Source organism: Pyrgilauda ruficollis, unplaced genomic scaffold (genome assembly GCF_017590135.1).
Source record: "Pyrgilauda ruficollis isolate IOZ18807 unplaced genomic scaffold, ASM1759013v1 scaffold66, whole genome shotgun sequence".
NCBI lineage: Eukaryota > Metazoa > Chordata > Aves > Passeriformes > Passeridae > Pyrgilauda > Pyrgilauda ruficollis.
In genome coordinates this window covers 6,532,061-6,551,254 of record NW_024528377.1, presented here as the reverse complement: position 1 = coordinate 6,551,254, position 19,194 = coordinate 6,532,061, and the positions used below count along the sequence as shown (strand labels likewise).

General features: G+C 45.0%; 1 protein-coding gene across 1 annotated transcript in view; it reads right to left on the bottom strand.

Moving 5' to 3' along the window:
• The window catches only part of ST8SIA1 (ST8 alpha-N-acetyl-neuraminide alpha-2,8-sialyltransferase 1), a 97,508-nt gene that overhangs the window by 69,005 nt on the left and 9,309 nt on the right, over positions 1-19,194 (bottom strand). Inside the window, exon 2 of the mRNA XM_041484481.1 lies at positions 1,577-1,721. Within this exon, the coding sequence (XP_041340415.1) occupies positions 1,577-1,721 (145 nt within the window). The remainder of the gene's footprint in view (positions 1-1,576; positions 1,722-19,194) is intronic.

Sequence of the window (19,194 nt, the reverse complement as noted above, 5' to 3'; positions counted from 1 at the left end):
CATGAGCTTTAGGACAGGTCTCAGGGTCCTGTGGACCACTGGAGCTGCAAAGACCACGATTTCTCTCCAACCTCTGTGAGGGAGCCCATGCAGCAAGCTGCTTGGTTTTAATAAAAAACCCCCAAATCTGAAATCCCAAATTTGTCACAAACCGGTGCCCTCCTCTGCCAGCCCAGGTGGGGATTTCCTGAAGCCTTGGACAGAACACACACTCTGAGCACCTGCTGCCAGCACCTTGTGGTGCACAGCTCTGCCAAGGATCCTGCTTTTCTCCAGTGAACAGTGCAATAGAGCAGCAACAAATGCCAGTAATGATCACAAACCAAGCTTACAGCCGCTGCTCTGCAGCACGTCACGCTCTCCATCAGTCCCCAGAAGTCCAGTCCAGCTGGGACACCCCTTCCTGGGCTGGAAAGCCCGCCTGCCAGGCAGGTCTAGCAGCTGCTCTCTGCTGAGCTGGGGCAGGCTGAGGGGGCAGAGCTCCATCCCCCAGCCCATGGCAGCAGGGACAAGTGACCGGATCCAGGACCTGGCACCCTGAGCAAGGCTCGGCTGGAACAGCTCCCCGGGATCGTTCAGCACAGACAGGGGCTGCTGCCACCTCCTCTGCCCCTCTCTCCTTCTCCACCAAACCAAATCATTCAGAGCAGTAACTCTGGTTTTGAGATCTAAAAACTACTTTTAAAGTTTTAGGTGGTTTTTTGTTTCATTTGCAGGATGAAGTTAACAAGTAAGAACTCTGCTACACATTCAACTGAAAGAGCAACAAATGAGAAGCCCTGTGTGAATGACTCAACACTGGGAGGCTGAATAAATCCCTATACCTTGAATTTGGCAGGTTAAAGTAGCAGGTAAATCAATTAATACAGCCAGAAGTTCAGCTTTCTTTAAGTGTGTAGCGGCATAAAATGTTTGTGTTCAACATACAAAATTCAATATAAAAAACTCACTATTTAATATCAGTTCCTGTATTAATTAAAAATACAAGCAGCAGCCTAGATCGGAATTACAAATTGCCAGCTCTCAAAAACGCTGCACTTAACCCAAAGCACCTTTGACAGACATTAATAACCAACCCCTTCCAACACTCAAAATCACAGCAAGCATCAACAAAGTCAAGCTGCGGGCTCCTCTTGCTGGGCTTACATTGTTTGCCACCAATGAACTCCATGAACTTGGAGGTGGCTGGGGACCCTTCCCACAAAGCTCTGTCCCCTCCTGGCTGCACAGGTCTGAACTGAAGCCACCGCAGGTGAGGATCAGGCTCACAGACTGCAACCCCTGACTGAAAGGCAGAAATCACCCTCTTGAAACAGCCAGAACCAAACTCTTCAGAAATCAAGACAGGTGACCCAATTTCATCCCTTGTGTACATTCCAAAAAGCAGCCAGGGAAGTATTAACATTCACATAACCAAAATTTTCAGACTGTAGAAGTAAAAAAAGCAAATGCTGTTTGGTATTGAGAAATGAAGATACAATTTCTTGATGACCTTTTAGGCTATTTATACTTATTTGAATCACGTTACCATTTAGCATTTTAATACTTAAAATGAAAATAAAACATGCTTACTAACCTGTGGGAAGAGAGAGTAAGTTGCATTGTCAATTGTGACAGAATATAAAAATTCCCCATCAAACCACAGGTTCTTTCCCATGGGGGAATTCATCTTTGTCATAGCAAAGAGCTGCCCAGGGTCACAGCATTCTTCCAGCAGCTTCCTAAAGAAGGGAACAAAAGAGTAAGGGCGATTAATTGGAGCCTTGTCACACCTTTGTTAATCATCACCCCACACATCGTGTTCCTGCTGCCCTCAGGTCCTCCCAAGCCACACTTCCCAGCCAGCAGATGAACCACGGCCTTCTTTTTTTTGCTTGCTTACAGAAGAGCCAGAAAACCTCCTTTTATTTCAGAAAATCTTAGAAAAAAATCTAAATTTTCATTCAGACTGACACACAAAAAAACCCAAGATTGAGCAAAAGAAACTCCATCCTATACAGCCCATTTTTACAGGTAAAGAACTTATGTCTCCAACACATATAGAAATCAGATAAGCTAATTTGAAAACTTGATCCAAGGTACATAAATGTTCAGTACCAACATTATTTTATTATTTTATTTTTTATTATTATTATTTTATTATTATTTTTTAGGAGCAGGCCTCCTAACGCCCCACAGTTCCATAGCTGGGCACGGCAGCGTTGGCACCTCTCTCCAGTCACTGCATGTCCTTGTGCTGCATTCCCAGCAGGGTTAGAGCCTCCCAGCTGGAGGGCAGCCTGAGTCACCCAGTGGGATGGATATATATAGAGAGTGCCTGTACTCGTTAGTGTCCCTGCTGAAACTCCATATCCTCTCACTTCCTCATGGCCCAAAAATACTCCTCAGCCTGAGTAGAAATTGGAGAGTTGGTAAGGTGGTTGAAGGTTATCCTGAAAATTTTGTACTACAGCACCCTCAGCAATTAATATCCTAACCCACAGATGGAAAGCTCTAAAGGTCCAGAATATCCTGTATTTCCAAAGCCTACGTGGCCCTAGGAAGGGTGACACCCACAGATGTATTTACAACACACATTGCGGAATTCCACCACTACAGTGCACTATTATGTGATCATACACATTCCCCATATATTCAAAAGGTAATCCCAAAGGGACTGGAACCATTTCCAGTGGCTGCACAGGAGCTGCAAGCAGAAAAACCTCAATTATTAGTGACTACTAAAATGCTTGGTATACCTGTTCTCTGCAAAAGAGGAGATTTTATTCAAAACCATAATGTCATCCACAAAAATTGAAATTTAAGCATTTTTAAAGTTTTAAAGCTACTTTTCATCTCTAAAAATTGGTATTTGAAAAACCAAATTTTTCCCTGACAAAAATTGATTTTGCTATAAGTCCGTAACTCTCTGCAAACGCGCGAGTATTCTTTTTCAGACACACTTCAACTGCAGTAACAACGAGTCCCCAGCAACAGCTTCCCTCAGACAGCGGCAGGTCCCCGAGATCCTGCAGACACAAGGACGAGCTGCCGCACGTCCCCAGCCAGGTGTGGCTCCCCCAGAAGGCTGGCACAGGTGACCCTCTGCGGCCCCTTCCCAGCCCGGCAGGCGTGGCTCTGGAGCTGTTCGTGTCCCCCTGGGCAGGACCCAGCACTGTGCCAGCCACAGCAGCAATTCCACTGCAAGAGCACCAATGGCTTCAGCCACAACCTCCACGGAAAGGCTTCACGTCACCCTCCTGCTGATGCCCACATAAAGAATTCAGCACAGAACTGTGAAAAACACATTACAGCAAATTTGAAATCTCCCGTTGAATAACCTTTGCAAGATGGTGTAAAACAGGCATGGAACACTGTTCCAAACACAAGTTCTCACAGTGGGGATTTTTCTGGCTGTCTGCAAACCAGTTTGCAGATTTCGGAAAATTATTTCTCTCTCAAGTGGAAAGAAAATAATTCTGCATATTTTTCTATCCCCACAGCAACTCTTGCAAAAAACGTAAGTTGATCCAGGATCAGCTGGAGCCATTTGTTACAAAACTGTATAGCACAATTAAAATTTTCCAGTGAAATTCTGCAACTCACACCTCCTCTGGAAGTTTGGTCTGAGAAAAAAGCACAAAGAAACCCCCAAATAACTTAGTGGAAAATTATCCAGGGAATGTTTTATATTCATGAATCTTCTCTTAGCCAGAGTAGACTGAAGAGCTAAGCAGCAGCTCTTTGTACAAGTCCCACCCTATTTATTAGGTGAGATATACATCCCTACTCCTTCCCATCCCCTAAAATGCCTCCTTCCAATTCCCATTGAATGCTTCATTAATAAACCTACTCTGAAAAGCAGCAGGGGTCTCCTGAAAGGGCCACAAATAAGCATGTTTGTAGCCCTTCCAGGGGCCAAAAATATTCTTGAAATCGTTCAAGAATAAAGCTGTGTGTATGAACACAAAAATCTTGTGCACTCATGTGTGCTCCCCATCAGAAAAGGATAATTTATTAAAAGTCTCTTTCTGGTCCAAATCCCAAAGTCACAAAGCAAGAAAAGCTTCACAGGAAAATTGAAAAGCAGAATGGATTCAAACACAAAACTATAGCAGGATACTTTGCAGGATCAGGGAGACTGAGCTGTTTGCTGAGCTTGATTAAGATGCACAGCATAAATGTTATTACAGAATGTGCAGAACTGCAGCAGCTTTCAGTCAGCAATCCCAGCTCACTGCAAGCATTCCTCCACTCACAGGACATAAACAATATGCTTTTGATTCCAAGTTCTCTCCAATTCAGAGAAGACCTGTAGGTGAGAGGACTTAATATTGGGATTGAAAAGGCACTGGGGGCCCTCAGACCCAGGAGCACTCAGGGGACAAATCCCTGCTTGTGAGAGAAGCAGGAGAAACATTCCTTGGGGAAATTTCACTTCAAGCCCCTCAGATTTCAGATGCAATTGGGCACCAGGCAGGTCATTAAGCAAAAGACAGCCTCAGCACTGAGGTCTTGACCTGAATTCATTCACAAAACTTTCATAAAACTCCCAAACTACTTATTCTCCACCTTAAGCTAACAAACTTTGCAGTCTGATGCCAGCTTGCAGACAGTTAATGCTCAATGCACCCCAGTGTGACTCATGTCCCAGTCAATAATGACACAGGAGCTATTTTAACATCCCAAATGCAGCAAATATAGTATCTAAAATTAAAAATGGACAACTCCATGGCATGGGCTGTCAGCCAGGAGGTCACAGCTCTTTAGCTGTCTCTTCTCTGTCTCCCCAGCATGGCACCATTTCTCCAGCTGCCTTGGATGCTGTCCTGCTGAGCCTGTAAGCAGCCCCAGCACTGTGCAAGGCAGGGGGAGCAAAGCTCTTCCTCCCAGCTTTTCCCTTTTCAGTCCATGCAAGTGAGATGTATGGACTGCATTCATGTGAAAGAGACCAGATTGGTGGGGAGCCACGGGGGAGCAGCAAGAGGAAGGCACCTTCACAAAGATTCCACAGGGAAGTGGTGGAGTCACCACGCCTGGAGGTGTTCAGAAAACAAGGATGGTCCAGAGCACAGGGATGGGGAAAGGGCAGAAGAGACTACAGCTTGATGCTGCTCCTGCAGCTCCCAGCAAGTGCCAGCAGTGCCCTCACTGAACACGGGCATTGATTCAACCATTGCACAAAAATGTCAACACGAGACTTAATATTTCGTTACATTATGGCTTTAATGGAGCATTAAAATAATGACTGAGGCTCACATCCAAGCCTAAGATAAAAATAATTTGTGAACTGCTTTAGTCAGACTCTGCTCAGCTGCCTGGGTTCAGGTGGCATCATGTTAACCTTGATCTGGTGACTGCAAAGCAGAGCAGGACGTGACAGCACAGCCTGACACAAACCTTCCCTTTACATGCAGCTCCCCTCCACCTCAACTTCCCTTGGTTTGCTTTGGGATCAAATAAAAGCCCAGGGGAAAAAAAAATATCTGTCTTTGGAGTTTTGGCTGGTGTCAAGACGACCATCAGGCCTTCACTTACAAGGAGGGTTTTGTGGAGCTGCTGGAATCCAGAGCACAGGATTCACTTGGGTTCACTGGGGAAGAGCTGCACAGATCCATTTCACTGCCATTTATTATTGCTTCCATCCACACTCCCCCCAGCAGAGGCAGAAAGCCCTACCAAGTGCCTCATGCAGTCCTGTTTGCCAGCATGTGCATCCCCTGCTGGAAATACTTCAGGGATTAAAGCCAGTAGTGGCTCTGAAACACATCAGGCTTGACCACTTCTAACAGTCTCAAAATCTAATCCTGGAATTCTACCCATTATGTCTTGGGTGCAATGTTTCAACAAGGATAACACTTCCCCATGTTTTTGCAACAAGTTTTGGTGGCAGGGGAGAAACCAAAAATCACTGCTTAATAATGTCTTGGTGTATTGTCTTTAGAAACCCTGATCAGAGTGTGATTTTTTGGGACTTTGGGTGCTGATTTTAAAGGAGGGAGGAAAAATAATCTAAAGGATGCTGCTCAAATTTCAGCCTCCCCTCTGATGAGCAAAAAGGTTGGAGTTTCCTGAATTTCATGCTATGAACAAAGATCTTTACTCTTTCCATAATTCCTGTGGCTAGTCTCTCTTTTTGAAGACCCACCCCTAAATCTCTCATTCTAAATAAAGCCTGGAAATATTATTTCTAGGGTAGCTACCCCCTGCTAACTACAGGCACAAACTAACCTCTCATTACTCACATATCCCACGCCATCCAAGAACAGACTAAAATCTGGGCTCATGTCCCATCTCCCAGAGCAGGCAGCAGCCAACGCCTGCAGCTGTAAGAGAGCCCTCTCAAACACCACATAATGACCATTTTTCTGGCCATTTTGTTGCTCCAAGCTGGCAGTCTGGGAATTTTATGGCCCTACAGAATTCTACAAAGCCATTCAGTAACAGCAAAATCACTGGTTCTACGGCAGTCAGTGAGCTTGGAGCTGCAGCTGACATTTGGCTCCTGAATATTCCGTGAAAACATTGCTGGGTTTGGTCACACACACTGAATTTCTCTTTCCTAGAATTCTCTTTTCCTAAAAAGCTCAGTCTAATCATTGCAACTGGGGATTAGCTTGAAGAATTCACTGAGACTGTGAGGTTCTCATGGTGCTTAAAGCACCTTACTACTCCAGGCATACCACCCCACTCAAGAGTAAATTGAAAATTATCCTCAGCACAACTGTCAGGGAATGTGATCTTGAAACCTCCCTCCTAAGAAAGAGCAGCTGGACAAGTACCAAATGAATAAGAGAATGGCCAGTGCAAATGCTCTGGATATCCACAAAAGCATACCAAATTGGGATTTTGGGACAACAGGCACAGATAAAGCTCTAGCTAAAACTAAGAGCTTTGCCAAATACAACATCTAAATCAAAACACATTGCTGTGCATAGGTTCACTTCTGAAAATACCCAGTTCCTAAGCTTGAACAATAGGTCTAAAAGCAATGAAAAAGAAATATGAAAAGGGTGGACAGCACAGAGCAGAACAGAGATAATCTGATTTACTCCCCAGCCAAGGTCTCTGCAATATGGTTACATTTTACAAAGACTGAAGTTATGACAGTATTCCTCCTCACATTTATTATATTGTTTCTTGGTAAGAAGCCTTCAGCCTGTTTCACTGCCACCTGCAGCAGTTTCTGGTGTCTGGGCTTGACAAGGATCATGCAATATTTCCCCAACTTCCTCAAGAGAGGAAAGTTGTCAGAACAGAAAGGTTGCAGACAGTAAATCATGCCTGGCACTGCAACCTGCATGAAAGGAAAGAGGTTGCACTGCAGAGACCACAGAATAAGGACAAGTCACGAAAAACATCTTCATTTGCTTAGCAACAGAGCTGCTGTGACTTTTTAAAGTAAGAAATTAAACTACAAATTAATGATAATTTGCTAAAAATTGCCAAATTAATAGTTGGGGAGGAAACTATGAAATCAAGAACTTGCACCTTTTTCTGCATCATCAGTATCTTTTTTAGAATTTTTTCCCAGCTTTTTTGAGGCGCCCAAAAGGGAAACAAAGTATTTTATTTAACCTGAGAATATAGTTTTCACTACCTACTTTGATTTATCCAGAGAATATTTGGGTTTTCGTTACCTATTTTAAAATCACTGCTCTGGTGCCACCCACGCAGTAGAGTTCACAGTTCTGTTTCCCAGACTGCAAAAGAAATATAAAACTGTTTTTCCATCCTGTGGGATGATATGGTTACCCTAGCCTTGCTGCCTTGGCCTTGAACAAACAAACCCTGCTGCCTTGCAGAAGGTAAAATCTGAGCTGTCAGTCACTGCACCTCATCTTCATCTCACTCATTTTCTTTAACTCTATTTTTTTTTAATATACAAGTGATACATTTTTCTTCCAGACACATTCAAAATGTTATATAAAATGGGGGATTCTACTTTGATTGTACATTTCAGCACATTTAGATTGGAGAAATACAGATGAGGCTAAAATTTGCCAGGGACTACCTTTTTGATTGAAAAATGTTTGTGAACTGGAAGAAACCAGGATGTAAAGCTGAGAGAACTGGGATTTTTCAGCCTGGAGAAGAAAATGCTTTGATATGACCTAATTATGGCCTTCTGGGGCCCGAAGAGAACCTACAGGAATGATGGAGAGGGACTATTTCCAAGGGTCTGGAGTGACAGGACAGGGGAATGGCTTCACACTGACAGGGACTGGGTTTGGATGGGATAGTGGGAAGGAATTCCTCCCTGTGAGTGGGGCAGGCCCTGGCACAGGTGCCAGAGCAGCTGGGGCTGCCCCTGGGTCCCTGGAAATACCCAGTGCCAGGCTGGATGGGCTCTGAGCAGCCTGGGACAGTGGGAGTGTCCCTGCCCAGGGCAGGGAATTAGAGTGAGAGGATCTTTGCGGTTTGTGCCAACCCAGGCCATTCTATGATTCTGTAACTGAGTGAATAAAAGCCTACTAGATCACCTGACAAGCTTTTAGTTTACCTTCCCTCCTGACAATTCTTTTACTTAAATATGGAGCAGCTTTGATCTGAAAAGCTACTGCAACACAGAACTGTTCACTTCCTTTCAGACAAACACATTTTGATTTGTCTTGTCTCAAATTCCTATGCACAAAGCCTGCTTGCAAGCTTTGAAATACAAATTATAAGGTATGAATTGTAGATTATAAATTCTAGGACTTGGTCAGATGAAGTTTTTCTAAGACTCCCATACCAGATGTATAAAGGAGCTGTATTATAAGGAAACCACTACAAATTGTGACTAGCAAAAGTGAAGATATCCACATTAGTCACGCAGTAAGATCTACTGGAATGCAGGATGTCTCTGAGCTGCCTGTATTGTTCCCAGCCACATCCAGGAGAGACAGCAGCAGGGACTTGGCATCCACCTGGGAGCTGCAGTGAGCAGTGACATTCCCTGGGGAATGAGGAGCCTGAGCTCAGGTGATGGTTTCTGGGTGGCAGACAAACCTCCCGCACAGCTGAAATCAGTGGCACTGCCCCTCTGCTCTGCCAGTGCCACCAGCAGCAGCCCCAAAACCAGCCCCAAAACACAGCAGGCACAGGGCTCACCTCACCCACGGCACTGGAAATGCAGAAACCAGCTGTGCCACAGCAGGCACAGGGCTCACCTCACCCACGGCACTGGAAATGCAGACTGAGGCACTGCAAGCCCTCCCTCCCCGCAGACACCACACGCTTTAGGGTGGGCTTCATCCCCGACATCACCTTCCTCCTCTCTGCTGAGCACCGAGGGGCTGCCTCAGATAAACACCTCTACATCTGGCAGCTTCATCCTTTATTCCAGTCCAGGATCCAGGCCAGCTGCTCCAGACCCTGGGAAGGCTTCTGCAGCAAAGGTGAGCTCTGAGAAGGGGACTGCAGCACCCATGGAAGGATCCAGCCCCATCTGATGGTTTGTCACCTCTGCTCACACATCCCTCACAGAATGAGCTGCAACAGCTGCACCGACAGGAGATTTTGTCACAGAATTCAGAGGCAAAAGGAGCAGGGCAAGGGAGGAGATTAATTGCTACATGTGCTATCCTTTTTTTTTTTTTTAATCTCATAAACCTGGCAGGAGGAGAGCCATTTTCACAGATATGAGGCGAAATGAATGAACAGCTGTCTTGCACAACAGCAGAACCATCAGCGGAGACAAAGTTAACTGCGTGAGGTGCTGCTGCAGGAGGGAAACCTCAGCTGTTCTCACCCCTTCCCTCCTTCCTTCCACGGAAATCGCTGCTTGCTTTGTGCCACCACAAGCACAGAGAAGTATTTGGCCTCAACAAGGGCACAGGGTGGCTGTTTTCTTTCAGGAGAAGGAGATTCACTAAAATTAATTGAGCAGCTCTAATCTTGCACTGTCTAAAGGGTTGATAGGTCCCACCTGGATCCGAGCAGTCAATTAGCACACCACAGTGACTTCTCCACCTGCTTCTGCAACCCGCTTAAAAGCCCTGTAAGTAATGCTCCTTGCAAAAGTGCCCCTATGCTCCAATCCAAAAAAGCCCACAGAGTGCTTTTCACTAATTTGATCAGCTCAGTCATGCCCCTTGATAAAAAACGTGAACTAGACAGAAAGAAAACAAAAAGTTCCTCTGTTACGCAGATTTCCTAAAAGCTGAGACAACAGAAATGCAGAGGAAAGGAATCCTCTTGCACTTGTCACTCCAAGTGGTTTTTGATGCAAAAACTGGATGTGACCTGGAGGCCATTGCCTACACACGTGACAGAGACAAGAATACGTAAAAATACCACAGGAAAAGGCATGAAAAACCAATGTATTTTCAAAGGGGCACATCTGGAGAAAAGCTTTAACCCACCAAAGATGGATGAATAAATCTGAAGGAAGCCCAGCTTTGAAGGGAAACTTGTTCCTCTCCTTTCTCAGAAGCTGCTTCCCACATCCCCTAACACACAGTTGCTCAGGAGCTGGAAGGGGTTTTGCCTGGTTGGAAGCATCCAGCTGATGCCTAGCAGCCAGCAGGGTGAGCTGATCGGCCAAACAAAATAGGAAACCCTGGGCTTGACCTGTCATTTATCCATTTTTTTATTAAAGTGGTATGAACTCACTACCCTTAAGACTTCTGTTATTCTGTTTAATTTGGATGAAATCTGCCAGTGAGAGAAATTTGTTAGAGTGAGTGGGTTCTGATTTGAGATTTCAGTTATATCACATTTCCTACTGACTGAAAAGACAAAAATAATGCATAAATGCCAAATAATGCCTTGCTTTAGCTTCCTTGAAGTGGACACTGACAGAACAGTGTGCTCTTTGTTGCTTCTGCACACCCAGAATGATACACCAGTTAAGCTGTAATAGTCTGATTTTGGATGAAAGCCAGGATTTAATGCCTCACCAAGCACTGACACTGTTCTGCACTCACAGCCCCAGCTGCTGCAGCCTCCAACATCACTCCTGCCAGCAGCTGACCACCAGCTGGCCAGGGACCCAGAGATGTTTCTGAGCTGAGTTCACTGCTCCTTCTGAGTGCTGACAGATGGCTTCTAACAGATAAACAGGAACAGCAAAATTATCACAGACAAACACAGAGCTGTTTTTCTGAAACACCTTGAACTTGCAATTCCTCTGTTTGCAGGTAAAAGCTTAACTTTTGAAATTATGCTAATGTATTTTAAACCTTGCCTGAGTGCTAGGTGCTGTGAAGTCAGCTTTACTGATGCAAACACTTTGCTAAAGGCACCAAGTAGATTGAAATAAAGGAAAGACATCTAAACTGGAACCTCTTTTTATCAGAAACTCCAATTCCAAGTTTAAGTCTCTTTTGGTGAAGTCCCAGAAAAAGTTACGTAGTAGTCATCTTGCACTCATATTGAACACCATCACAGTTGGATTATTTTGCCTCTTTACAGACTTAGTAAAAGGAGGTAAGATCTCACCAGCTCTGGGCTGAAATGCATCTGTTCTTACAAGGAGGATCAGCTGAGATGCTTTCAAAAATCACCTTCAGACACCTGTCCCAAGAACAAGAGGCCACATACCCTGTTTGTCTTCACACCTTTCTCTCCTGTAGGCCCAGTGAAACCCAAAAATCAAGTTTATTGATGATCACTGGGGATGATCTGTTATGATGAAACAAAAGCAGAAGCAAATGCTGGATCACAGAATTTCTTTTTGCTACTCTCCTACTTCCATTCCCAGGGGCTGAGTGACAGCTGTGTGCTGTATTAATTGATTTGAGATGGTCAAAGCTCCATTCTGCACACAGGAAAGTGATTTTTTTTTTTCTTTCTGAACATATCTCAGTAGCAAACACTGCCTTACTCCTGCTAGCACATTAGCAAGGATGAAATGCTGGTGCAGAAGTAATCTTTTGCCATTTGGTCTCAACAGCGCTGCCAGCTTACCAACTCTGTAAAATGCCTCTTGTGATTACCCACAGCATTCTCAAACCTCCTCTGTCCAGTGCTCCCTGTGGCAAAGAAACCCCAGGAGTCCCTAACAGGAGGTGGGGAAGATGTTTCCCAGGAGATGTTTCCTCCCACATCTCCTCGTTTCTGAGTCACTCCACTGCTTCACTGGGCACCCAACCTGAGCCAAGCCCCTCTGTTCAGCCACAGCACATCCCCTGCTCACCACAAACATCCACCTGGATTCCAGGGGGCACAAAACACTGGGAATTCCCTGAGGAGGACTGAAGCAGTGGGGATCTAAGCACCCTTTTGCATATAAACCTGTCATCCACATTTCTGCTCCTTAACAAAGGACATGCTGAGGCTTATCATCTGAGTTATTCCAGACCTAAAAAGAGATGGCAGAACTTCCCCCAACCCACAAGAAAGAATGCTCCTGTGTAAGCAAGGAACATAAACCTGGCTTTCACTACAAATATTCACGTGGTGCTGAAAGCAGAGTTTCCAAAACTCACCCTTCCAAAGCACCCAGAAGTTCACAGGCACCACTACAATTTGTCAGGGCTCTGGAACAGTCCTTACATATCATACATTATATAATCCAAACAGCTCCAGCCATCAAGGTCATCACATATTTACAGTATTCAACCCACTGCACGCTGCTTTGCCATTACCATCCAGCAAATGGCATTTGGCAGCACTCACTACAAACAGGGAGTTTCACAACACACCACAGTGTTCAGTGGTTCTGGGGTGGGGAGGTTTCCTGTGCAGGCACAGAGGCAGCAGCAAACAGAGCTGGCAGTGAAAAAGAAAGACAGGAAGCACATTTGGGTCTGTCCTAATCTAGCAGTTTGCTGTGAATAAATCAGAAATGCACAAACCCCATTGCCCAGAGCAATCAAACAGCTTCCTAGGGGATAAACATGATTTATGTACTAAGTTCCTATAGGCCTGAAGTCCTGGCAGAAAATGTAATTTACCCAACTTCCCCCTCTGCCCAATCCAGTGGCCTTTAACAAGCTAACACTCCACGTGAGATTAAAATTCCTAAAAGCCTGTCAAACTCAAACCACAGAGATTACTGCATGCTTTGACTCCCACCCATCTTGCCAAGGTGTTTTCTTTTCCATCCACCTCTCCTGCCTCTGCCAGACCTGTCCCCAGCTGCACCATCCCATCTGCCCTGCATCCCCAGGCATCAGAGGCTGGGTCTGGGAAACCCTGGGCTTCCCAGTGCTCTGGGACAACTACAGGAAATGCTCCTGCAGAAATCATGTCCGGAGTTTCACCTTCCCCTCCTCTTTCTGAATTTCCCATCCTTTACATACTTCTTTATTCTGAGAGAACACAGTTACAGGATCCATTAGAGTAAAGGTAGTAAACAGGAGATCTGTTGCTGTTCAGGGAGCTGCCAAGCATACTACAACAAAGCAAAACATGCCACCTTGAAATGCCTGCAAGAGTTATATATATTGCAACACTGTGAAATTCTAAATTAAAGCCAAGCCTGAAGAGTTTGACATATACAGCCACACATATCACAGGAAACTATTTTGGGTTGAAGTACTGTAGAATTCCTAAGTTTAATTAGCTGCCACGCTCCAGATTTCACAGACTACCCGTAATCCAAAGAAATCTAAATATTAAAAATACTTGAACTAGGTTCTGAAAAGATCTGAGGGAGGAATTTATAAACCAGCTCTTTCCAACGAGACATAAAACTCACACCATGCAGTCTCTCAGGCTAGTGCTTTCACCCAGGAATCCACATCCACAATTCCCAAAGAATGAGGCACAGTGCTGGGGACAAACCTCCTGTAAAAGACTCCAGGAAATCCCTGGATCACAAACTCTGGGTCCCCTGGGAGACCTGTATCTCCCTGAGAGCCACAGGAAGGGCAGCACAGAGCAATGTGAGCAGCCTGGGACACTGCTGGGGTGTGTTGGGGTCATTTTTGGTACAGCTGTTGATGGGGAGACTGCTGGGGTGTGTCAGGGGTCATTTTTGGTACAGCTGTTGATGGGTCAGCTGGCACCACTACTCACCAAGGAGAAAGCCCTGCTTGGGGATATATCATCAATAAAAGCACTGGCCCATGAAACACTGCATTCAGGATCCTGAGGGGAGGGAGGGAGGGAGGAGGGGTGGCAGATTCTCTATATTGATTGATCTTGAACTTGTCAGTTTTCACTGGAAACAGCTCATAATCCTTCAGGAACATTGTGGAAACTACGTGTTGGGAACAAGAGCCCCACAGCCCCAGGAGATGGCACCCAGGACATGCTCTTTCTGACCCCTGCATCCCCAGCTTCTTGGGCACACTGAACTGACTCAATCTGTGTTTTTCCTTCCTGCTGCCGAGTAAAAATAAAACATGTGCCCTAACAGGAAGATAAATGGCAGTCTCCTGACCTGCATGAGAACACTCCCACATTCACACCTACAGGATGTGCACTGCACTGAAGTTAACCCAACATGCTTCTTTCTCTGATCCAGCCTCAGCTCCCAGGCCTGATACAGCTGATTTGAAAGCATCCCCCAGCTGGGCAGTCCAACTGCCACCTTCCCAGGTCTCAAATTCATCTTGAAAATTCACCTTGCAGCTCAAGAATGCAGGACAAGTTACAGAGCTCTACCGAATCATGGCCAGTTGGTCTATGATACTCATTTCAAGAAACTCATGCAGTCAATTATTTGCAAAAAAAAAAAAAAAAAAAAGGATCAGTTCAAAAGCAACAACTGAACAATTTTAGAGAGCAATAATTCAGTTTCCACAGCAATTAAACTGTTTACTACAGGGTTGAAGATGAGCTATTTAGTTTTCAACAGCATGGTGACATTTTATTTTCTGGTACAATATCAAAATCTAAAAAATCAACCAGATAACAAAGCAAATTAGTACAAAAAGGGTGTGTGAGCCAAAGAAGAAACACATTTTTAAAGTGATTAAGCAGCAATATAAGACTAAGACAAATATATTTAAGAACTAACCATTCCAAGAACATCTGCACTTTCTTAATTAAGCATAATGAAGGAATTGATTATGTGAGCTCCAAGAACATGGAAGGTTGATGTAAGTAAAAACAGTAATTTGGAATGAGGTGTTGAACTAAGTTAGCATTTTGAGACTTCATTTAGCCTTCACTAAGAACTTGACACATTGATTTATTTGGGACATCATACTACTACTGCATTTATTGCATGACTTCTCTGCAGCATTTGGTGCCAAGCCTCGACAGAGATAGGAAACAAAGCTAAAAGGACCTGATGTAGTAATTAGTGCTGCTAAAGACATTTCTGTGTTTTTATGCACTGCAATAAAAACCCACTATCAGCTGATTTATACTGCACACCTCTCACAAATCTCCAGCAGATGCCACATGGTTCCTAAACCATTGGGAACTGGGCACATTTGGGGCAGGAGCAAAATTATGGAAGTGCTGCAGGAGAGAAGAACAGCAGCCAGCCCTAGAGCATCCCTGCTCTGCACTCTGCCGCTGCAGGGCCAGCTCGCCCTGGAGAGGTGCTGGCATTGCACAGCAGCCCTGCAGCACTCCCTGCCTGTCCCCACACACCCCTCACCTCCCCAGAGCTGCTCAAAGCTCAGAACCAGAACTGGCCAAGTGCACATGGCCAAGGAGCTCTGCAGTAGCCGAACATCCCCAGCAGAGTGAAGCTTGGAGCTTTCTGAATGCACATTATGTATGCATCCATTTAATGCCAGCAGCGTGCATGATCCTACTGGAACAGACAGTGAGGAGTCACCTCATCAGAAATGCATCCAGACAGAACAAAGCATGCCTTTGTTCTGAAATCTCACCCCAAAACCATAGTAACCAGCCCCGTTTTGGGATGCTGCAATTCATCATCCCTCAGCCTGAGCTGCTGGTGCCCCAAAGGGCAAGCTAACCCTCAGCAAACAAGGCTCACTAGATGCCAACCCTGTGGACTGTCTAGTTGGCAAAATGCAATCAGAGAATGAAAAAAAAACAGAGCAACAAATGTTGTTTTCCTGTCTTTTTGCTAACCATATGGACATTTTCCCTACCACAGCTCTTAAGTAGGACAGGTACCAGAGATAGCTGCAGTGAGTGGGCTGTACTCCACATATTTCATCACTCCACTTCCAAATCTCACCACTTCAGCAGTCATCCCTAGAGCAAAATGATTCTCCTCTCTTGTGGCATGAAAATGCCCTCTATTATGGTTTCATAGCTCTCTTATACCTCCGGCCATTGAAACTGGACCCTCAATTTACTCAAGTGATCTGCTTGCATCTGATACTGGAGCTTCTTCACTGAAATTATAATTTACCTCACGCTGTTTTAATTAATCGTTACTTCCTTGGGTAATCTTGCTTAACCAACAGAACAGTCCTTAAATTGTCCACTTCACTGAATGTTTTACCCTTATTTGATTGCTTTTCTGATTCAACCACATACTTGTTCTCAAATTTCCTAACTATGGTCTTTCTCTGCTATTCTGCTTCCCATAAACATTTCTTTATTTTATTCTCTGCTCTTTACGTTTCTTCTGCAGTGCCCCTGCTGCTACAAACTCCTTGTCCCTACTGTGTTAAGCCCTCTATCAATCTTCTGCCTCCGAAGGCTTCTCCATCTCACCGCCTTCCCTCCTGCCCCCCAAGAGCATTTTCCTTCCTTCTGGAGCACTCCATTCTGCAATCCTTTCCTTCCAGCTGACAGGAGGGCTCTGGCACTTTGCCAGGAGAAAACTCAGCCTTTAAATAGGAATATATGAAGGGAGGCACCCTGCCTGAGAGCAGCCAGGACACAGCCAAAGCTGGCAGAGCTGTGCCCTGAGAGCAGCCAGGACACGCCAAAGCTGGCAGAGCTGTGCCCTGAGAGCAGGACATGGCCAAAGCTGGCAGAGCTGTGCCCTGTGCCCTGCCCAGGCTGGGCAGCACCTGCTGCCTCTCACTCCACACTCCTGTCACTGGGGATGGAAGAAGCTGAGGGATCTGGGACACCACCAGAGCCCAGTTTGCTGCACTATTTATAGAACATATTACTCTTTGAAGTGGGAAGAGCTGCTGGTGAGAGCTGAGGTAGCTCTGGAAATGATCCAAAGCATTAAGGCAATCCTTTCCCCAAACACCAGGGCACAAGTCATTCTGGAGCGGGCACTCCTGTGGCGTCACCTGCGAATTCCCAAGGGACAGCAGGCACAGCACTGCCTCCAGCAGGGAGGGATGCCAGGGCAGCACCAGGGAACAGGGAGAGCTCCCAGGGGTGCCTCCCCTCTCCTCTTTCCAGAGGAGCTGTACCAGCTTGCTCAGGGAAAGCAAAAGCCCAGAGGACACAGAGTGCTTCTCACTAGGAGTTAACTTTATGAAGGTTTCTGGTCTTTTACAGTATTAACATTTAAAAGCTGCTGCTAAAAAGAGCAAGCAAAAATCCTAAACATCCTTCAGGAAATTTATCCAAGATATCTACTCAGTACGAGGATAAAAGTAAAAATTCACTAAATAAATCATTCAACCTACTTAGTCCTGCAACGAGGCATCTTAAGGCAGGAATATTGCCTGAAAGTTGGTTTTAAAACACTTAAAATCATGTTTATGTGCTCAATCCCTTGTCCAGTGTGTTTTGGGAGATCTTCCTCTGCAATACATTCAGCCCATTCACTTTAGACCCAAAAAGGTGGTGATGAAATGACAATGCCTGGCTATTTGTTCCTCAGACTTGTTTAAAGCTAGTCTGTTCTTAGCATTTATGCAGGGTTTTGAGAAATACCTCTACACTGGCACCAATTCATGAGTGGAAACAACTTCTCAAGACTTTGGGGTTTCTTTTTAATTTCTCTAAGGCAGAACAAGTTATTGCTCTTCCATGGAAAGGAGTAAGATTCTCACCAGGCAGACTGCAGGGCCACACGAGACACCACCTGAACCCAAATCACAAAGCTGAAAGTTCTCTGGAAAAGAACTGATTAAGCTCTAAAGTGCTGAGAAAGCTCATATTCATGGAGGTGAGCCCTGATTTCAGGTGACAGACCCTGCCCACATTCTCCTGGTTGTGCCACAGAGAAGAGCCCAGCAGCAGGGACTCAGCTTTTCTCCGTCATGCAGATCTGCTGTTCTGCAGCAGATGAGAAAACTGAATTTGTACTAAATTTGTAAAACCAACTCAACATTTTCCCACAGATTAGGTGGGGAACAACAACAAACTCAACCCTCTTAGTACAAGACTTTCAGTAGCAATGGCCTGTTAGACAAGTGAAGCACAAAACAGTTTGTTTGTGAGAGAAACAGTTTGTAAATGAGAGAAAGCATCAAAGAGCCAAGGCAAAAATAAACATGTTCTCAGATGCTGGACCCATTAGCAGTTACTGAACTACATTAAATAAGTGTTTTCCGCTTGTTCTGTTGTATAAACAGATCTATCAAAACACACAATTTCTCTATTGATAAAGTTCCTTGTTGCTGTCACCATTTGTGGATCAGAAAGCTCCAACAGCACTCTGCCATTCCCTTCTGGATACACTTAAAGGCAATGGCTGGAACAGGACAGGAAGAATAACTGTGCCATGTGCATTTCATCCAGCTGGACATACATAAACCTGGAGATGTTCAGCATTTGTCCATAAGGCTCAGCAAGTGTGTTTGTGCTGGATGCTTGCTGGCTGCCAAGACAAAATGTTCAATAATATGACCTATGAAGGAATGCCCAGATTGGTTTTGTTTCTCTTATTCCCTTCACTGTTGCAGTTTCCTTAATTAAAAAATACATCTAATTATAGGCTGATATGTAATTCTCACTATAGCAATCCCTAGCACTTAAAAACTGTGAGTCAGGCCCCCAAAATGATGATTAAGCACAGAAATGAGGCATCTGAATTACAACAACCCACACTGGATTTTTACTTGCCTTTTGGGGGCAAGTCACCATTCACATTTACAGCTCTCCCCTGCAGTTATGAGAACTGAAACATGCAGTTTCATTTCTAGCCCACGAAGGCAAGACTGTCACAAAGACCCCTGATTGCAGGAGCTGGCACAGGGTGGGCATTCTCCAAATTACACTGAGTGCCCCTAGCCTCCAAACAGATCATTCAGCATCCTTTGCTGCTTTGCCCTGAGGGAGGAGTTAGCATCACCAAGCCAGGAGAAATTCTGCAGGGGGGCACCCCCTGGCCTGCTGAGCCCCAGAGCCTGAAAACAGCTGGAATCCTGGTCCATAATCCTAAATTAAGACCATCACTGTGATAAACCTTAAACTCCTTTCCACATAACTGAGGAATAGTGGTAGATATATAAACTACAGGTGAGCTCTACAGACTTACATAGACAGACC